Here is a 7,011-nt window from a genome sequence, read left to right as displayed (position 1 = left end):
AAAAAAATTACAATAAAAAAAATTTAACTCTAACGCACTAACCAAAAAAATATATACTAAATGTAAAACGATTGTAAATTTGATTGCAGCTCCAGTATCCGGAATACTTCATCGGATAAATCAAATCCCGAATTGTATTTTCCAGCCACACGCACCACTGCTATGTAATATGGTCCTAACGACCACTAATCGCCACCGCACACGAGAAACTCCATCCCATCCCGTTCGGTAAAGTGGCAAAACCCGCTGCCATTAGCTAATCTTTCCAGTTATTACATTACCACCCAGGCTTTTCACGCTCATAACTTCATTCAGTGAAACTATCTTCTAAACTTTACATCTTCCCACTGTGAGCGACCGCGATGTAGAGCGGGAGAGTGAGAGGAAGATCGAAAGCTTTCTACTCCGTTGTTGGATCGAGATGACCACCAACAGCAGGTCCCATTCACATTTTTCGATGAACCGGTCGTCGAAGGAAAACGGACCTTCTGCGTAGCGTTCACTCTCGAGAAAAGCTTTCCTTTCGCAAACTCTCTTAAACTATTCCGCTCTCTTTCTCTGGGTCTATCTCGCGAAAGCTTTTCTCATTCTCGCTCATTCGCAATGTGTACCGGAGCGGGCAAGTTTTGCGACAAGTGGATTAGCCATCATCCTACCTGCCCAGCCCGGTCGAAACCATGCGGCTGATGTGGCGCGCGATGCGGCCTCGACGTTGAGAACCTGCTGCTTGCGGTTTCCTCAGTTATCGACGGACGGCCAACCGGATTGCATCGCGGATAGTTTTAGTGGTCGGAGTTTAGTTGGCGGGTGAAATTTACGCACGATCTTCGATTGATAACAGCAGCGCAGTGCGGCTTGTTTTGAACGTTCGCGCCGGGTGACGGGAAAAATTGTTCATCTGTTGCAAGTGAGTGAAAGGTGTTCTTGTGACAAACGGCCCAGCCGGCAGGACGGGTTGCAAAACAGAGCCTTGGTTTGTTATGTGCGAACGAAGAAATTGAGGTTCCCCCCGGAGCGGTACTTGTTGATTGGATTTTCGTCGGATTTTTGCGAGATTTTTGTTATTTTGATTTTTTTCCCCTTACGATGGATGGTGATCATTTAGCTTTCCGAGGTCTTGTGCGTGCTAGTTTTTTGTTGCCAGTATCTTGACATGTCTGTGTGCTACGTACAATAGCTTCTTGTACGAGGAAAGATAAATTCAAAAAAAAAATCACACAGCAAGCAGTGAAAAATTAGGCTCTTTAGATTCGGTCCGGTGACGATTGAGTATTCTGAAACTTCGACACCGCTGAAGGTTGGTAAACGAAGCAAACGGGAAGAGAACACTCGGCACGTGAGAGCAGCCTAGTGTGGAAGATTGGGTCCGAAACCGAAAGGGAAGCTACTCTAGTGTGACTAGTGAGTGAGGAAGGCTAATGATGATGGTTCGTGGCAATTCAAGTGCTCTGGGGTTGCCAAGTGGAAAATGAGCAACAGGAAGTGAGAGATTTGTGTTTTGTGTCTCCGTGTTCAGTGAGGGAACCTTAGCGTAACTGAGTAACAATAGACGAGGACACGATGGAGGGCAAAACGGAAATCCGTTCGAAACCTATTTTAAGCCCCACAAGATCATTGGATGAAGGATTCGAAAGTGACCCTGACCGCATATCGACAGATTCGGAGCTAGCATCTGCTCAGGCAGCTCCAGCGTTTGATGTTCTGCAAACAACCGATCGTGACGGAGTTCAGCATACCCAAATAGCTCGACGATCTCCGGACAGTGCCCTCGCGAAGGACAGTGGCCCGGAAAGTATAATCTGCTTGGATGGAGAAATAGAGAACGAATTACGCAGCAAGCTCGAAAAGACTACGTTGGGACGACCACCCACAGGACTACAAAATTTTGGCCAGCAGAAAATTAACACGGGCCAATCGCATCAGATTCGATATCGTCGAGTTAAAACGCGAGCACCACCACCACCCTTGGGAAGCTACTACTACCAGAAGCGGTCACAATCAGTTGATTCCATGAGCAGAAGCCAGCTGCCCAATGCACAGTATGGAAGTATGGAACCGGCGATTGGAATGTCCGGTGCACATCTCGATATGGTCAACAGCAATGGCGACGTTCTGGCCGGTCGATTTGTACGGGTCTCGGTAAATGCTCACCATCATCAGCAGCATCAATTGTTGAACCACCCGTACCGTATGTCCTCGTTATCAACTAACAATATTTACAAATACTGTCACGCTTCGACGGCAATGACCGGTCATCATCATCAGCAGCAGCAGCAGCAACATCAACACTTGATGCATCACCATCACGGTTCAACTGGCGCCGGTGGCAATTCCTCCGGTGCCAGTAGTCGCAACAATTTGTACTCGCTTCCATCACATTACCACGGAGGATTATCCGCAGCATCGGTTCAGTCGACTTCGCACCAGACTCCATCAGCAGCAGCAGTATCATCAGTTACCGGCAGAAACTACAAACATTTCAACCACGTTCCAGTATGCTGGACTCAGTCAATACCAAGGCAAACAAGACGGTAAGTTCCTCGAAAAATTCCTGCAACTTCCTTCCCATAATGCCAACTGCTACAAATAAAACGGTGCGGCAACCTGACCGGACCGCAGAGATTCATTGAGATTCATGGCATGTCCCGGCTGCTGCGTGCCATCCGTGTCCGGGTGCAGTTGCGGATCGTACATTTACCGGCGGCCAGTGCCCTTGACAGTGTCAGGCATTTCGAGTTTGCGATCGGAACGACAACGCCCAGACAGGGTTGTAGTGAAACCGCGACCTTAGGAATTTTTAATGCATGATTTGACAAAAATCGAACCAGTCAAGCAAAACATGTGACTGATTTTAGGACTGATAAACTCAAATCAGAGCCAAACTTTTTATTTTGTTTCGAATATTGTGGTTGCAACACTATAGTCATCCGCCTCTTCTGGCCAGAAAAACTTACTGACCCTAAGTGCGGGGTTGGGAATCGAACCCAGGTGGGCTGGATGGAGAGCATTGACTAACCCATCATACTATAGCCGTCACCCGATAGTCAAACTTTTATTATCTACTTCTTGTGACAATTGTTCAGCTTGTTATACTTAAATTCAAATAACTCTGATTAAAAATTCCAAAGAATGTCGACAAATTCTACATTGAAAATATGCCTAACTTAGAACAAAAATAAATAAACTAAGTATTTACATTTCGTTACGTCAATTGCAACAAGGCCAAATTCATTTCGAAATGGCTTTAGTTTTCATTAGATCTAAGATTGATCACAAAACCCCACTAATTTTATACATGCATAATTTTGTATACTTGCTCCACAGTACTTTAATGGAGCACATCCCGTTTCCAAATCATGACCGAACGAATTGTTAAAGCGATTTTTTTTATTTAAAAGATATTTTATTCAGGCCTATTTGCGTACAAGCTTTACGTGGCCGATTGAGCAGAGTTTTCAGATAATTTTTTTTTGTATTGGATCTCGTTGTCACCCTTTTTCTAGAGGGAGAGGAGCTTCCATTTCCCTCCTGCGAGGATTGAGGGGCAGTTTGTTCGCGGTTCGTCTCGTCATCCATTGCAGCATCGGTGGTATTGTTGTTAATTTTGTTGCTACTTGCTGTAGATGCGTCTTGTTGTACATTGTTTGCAGTTGCTGGTTGGTTGGATGGTAAGTTGTTAACTGCAGCTGGTGCACTTTGTTCTATAGGGAATACGTTGGATGGTTTCGTTGAAGGGGATGCTTCACTGTTGTTGGTGACTGTCACAGGTGTACTAGGGTTGCTTGGGGTTGGTGTGAAGAAAGCACCGTTATCCTTTGGTGTGGGTGTCTCCTTGTCAAGTTTATCACATGGCTTACCGTAGTGAACAGCTTTTTGGCAATATTGACATGTGGCCATCTGATTGTCATAGGTAACAAGTGATTTGCACGGGATTCTTGTATCCTGACCGAATGTCACATAAGAAGGTATAGGCCTCCTCAAGCGCATGCGTAACAAACGTACGCCATTTAGAATACCGGGGAAAAAATTCTTCCACTTTTCTTTTTCGATAGAAAGAATCTCTCCGTATTGGGACATAGTTTTGCGAATATAACGATCGATGACGCTTGAGGGAAGATCATGCACACGCACTTGTATAGCACTATCTTCCATATATACTGGAATGTTGTACTTTATATTTTCATGCTACACATAGTGCACATTATTATTGTCTTTAGCGAATTGAATTGCATCCAACTCTTTATAGAACTGGATATAAACAACATTATTTGTCTTATTGCATTGAAGTAAATGCACACGTTTAATGTCAAGATGCATTTGCTTTTTAAGTAAACCTTCAGGTTCTCGTATCGAAGGTCGAATTTTGCACTGCTTGAAGTCAACTATAGTTTTATTCTTTCGTGTCGGCGGTAGCTTTTGTTCGATTGGTTCACTTATTTTCGAGATCTATTGTTCACTACACAATACTGTACTTGGTTTCTTCTGTCCCCAACGTAAGCGGTTTAGTTTTATCGACTGACTTGGATGAGATGTGAAAGCGAATTTTTAAACATAAATTTTAATCGCAAATATGTAGGTATTTTGTTTCGGAAACTTAGTTAATTTTGTTCAGTTGCACATACGGGGGGTCGAAAAGTAAGAGCAATTTTTATTATAGATATAAAACCTTATGAAACTTCACGGAACGACCGAAATTAGTTCTGCGCCTTAATCGTATTACAGTTTTTGAATTAGTTGATTTTAACAAAAAAAAATTCCAAAATAACTATTAAATTAGTTAAAATTCATAATTTACTTCGCAGAAATTTTTTTTAGAGAATGTGTTTAGTTGGAATATCCTGGACACAAACCAGCAATATTTCAATCCAACACGAAATTCTCATTGACAACTAATTGTGTGATCAATATCAGAAAATTTGACTCTATTTATCTATCACAATCATTGCTGAAGGACAGCACAAAGAAAACAAAAATGAAATTGCTTTTATTAACGAGTTTATTAGCCAAACACTCATAAGAAGTGTCAAAGCAAAACAATCCATTGAAAAACTGACAGTCTTGTTGAAACTGTTTGCAAATTGTTTTGATGTTTTTCGCATGTGTTACGATATATCCATATATAAATTTCTAAACCGATATTTAAAAATGCCGTAAACTGTTACAGTAAAGTGCATTTATTCAGAATTTGTGCGCATTTGAAGCGATTATGCGTAATAATGTTTTCACGTGGAACAGTGAAGTGAGTTTCGAATGTTTCACTCTAATTGTGTATGTCAAACGAAGTTTTTTGTGTCTTCCAACCTTCCGGGCTACGCCGTCCGGTGTACTACTTGTATTCGGTTTTTGTTTTCCGAGTGCTGAAGGTTTTCAGTGAGAGAGTCGATTTCGCGAAGTCGAATGAAGAAAACAGCGATTTAGAAGAAAATATTTTGAAAAGAAGTTTATGTTTCGTTTGTGTCTTCTTCTTCAATACAACATCTTATTTATACCTGCAATATAGAAAAATCAACCGCGACTGAAAAACTCTTTTCGGTAGTAGTATGCCATCGAGTGGCTAGTAGTCATTACAGTGTTAGCATTTTTTCGATGTCAGTGTGCCATATAGTAGAAAATTGCAGAAGCCAATTCTTTCATTCATGTTGGTTGAAAACAACGTTTTATTTCTCTAATTCAACTAAAAAGTTAGTTAAATGGAAATGAAGTGTGTCTTAGCTAAGAAATGATTTAATTGATGAATTCAACAAAAAAATAGCCATCACAACTAATATTTTATTATTATTATTAAGGGCAATTAACTTGGCATATCTCACTATGAATTACAGTAGCTGAAGAGTTTATTACACCCAAAACTCCAATTGCGCACCAAAATTCTAAGCCTCGCAGCTGGTGGAAGCAACTATTATCCTTAACATTGTTTTCTGTACGCACAGATAGGCAAGCGACTTCTTAAGGAGCGGGTAGGGTCCAGCGCTTTTGAAAAATCATTTATTTTTTCTTTGTATTTTCTTATAGAAACATTTCAAGAAAATTCTGTTAAATTTTCAAGCCTATCGGTGCAAAACTAAGCAAGTTATGGGCCTCTATGTTTGTTTATCTCATACCGCGAAGAAGTTAGAGCTCAGCGCACAGTCCCAAGATTTCTGCTTCGATTTACTTAAAAACTTGACAAAACATTCCTGAATAATGAAACATATTATTTCAAAATACAAAAGGAAAAATATGATTCTTTTTAATGTTAGATCCTACGGGCTACCTAGAGTAATAAATTGTTTTCCTCGATTTTATAGATAAAAAACTTTGAACGCGTTTTTCTCGAAAGCAGGTTTTGAAAGTCCGTGTCCATCGTCATTCAAAAACTACTGTCCCATTTTTTCAAATTTTGCATACACTTCCAACATGTAAAATACCAGAACTCAACGTTTTCCTTTTCGTTGTTTGTTACTTTGGGAAGGTTTTACAGCTTACTCTATCTATGCTGCTTTGATTTGTTGACTTCTAATTAGTCTGCACTGAGATACAGTGGACACCGCATATCATGATTTTTAGGAAGCGTTCTTAAAAATATCTCTTCACCGACTTACTTCTCCATATATTTTCACGAAAAAATTACAAAATGTTGTTCGAGTGATGCTTTGTATTATTTTGAACGTTTGAATTTATTTTGTTAAACGATCGTTTAAAAAAAATCGCAAAAATGATGTTTTGCCTTTCTCCTATAGAAAGGCCATGCAATCGCTGTGAAAACCGACTTTACAACCGAGGCCCGGAGGGCCGAGTGTCATATACCATTCGACTCGCGATCACAAAATCTCTGTGTGTGTGTGTGACTATGTATGTGTGTACGAGTGTGTGTATGTATGTATGATTCAGAGATGGCTGAACCGATTTTCACAAACTTAGATTCAAATGAAAGGTCTTAAGGTCCCATACAAAGTTCCTGAGTGTCATTATGATCCAACTTCCGGTTCCGGAATTACTGGGTGATATGCACAAAAAAAGGAAAAAATAGTC

General features: G+C 40.7%; 1 protein-coding gene across 2 annotated transcripts in view; it reads left to right on the top strand.

Moving 5' to 3' along the window:
* The first annotated feature begins 691 nt into the window (after positions 1 to 691).
* LOC131427474 (uncharacterized) overlaps positions 692 to 7,011 on the top strand; it is a 207,392-nt gene continuing 201,072 nt past the window's right edge. The window contains exon 1 of one of the 2 annotated variants that reach the window (XM_058590692.1): positions 692 to 2,531. In XM_058590692.1, the coding sequence (XP_058446675.1) occupies positions 1,561 to 2,531 (971 nt within the window). In that variant the 5' untranslated portion in view covers positions 692 to 1,560. The remainder of the gene's footprint in view (positions 2,532 to 7,011) is intronic. The other variant, XM_058590691.1, reaches the window with a different exon arrangement.

The sequence above is a fragment of the Malaya genurostris genome, chromosome 2 (assembly GCF_030247185.1).
Source record: "Malaya genurostris strain Urasoe2022 chromosome 2, Malgen_1.1, whole genome shotgun sequence".
Taxonomy (NCBI): domain Eukaryota; kingdom Metazoa; phylum Arthropoda; class Insecta; order Diptera; family Culicidae; genus Malaya; species Malaya genurostris.
The sequence above is the reverse complement of the archived record's forward strand: the minus strand, read 5'-3'. Positions and strand labels throughout refer to the sequence as shown.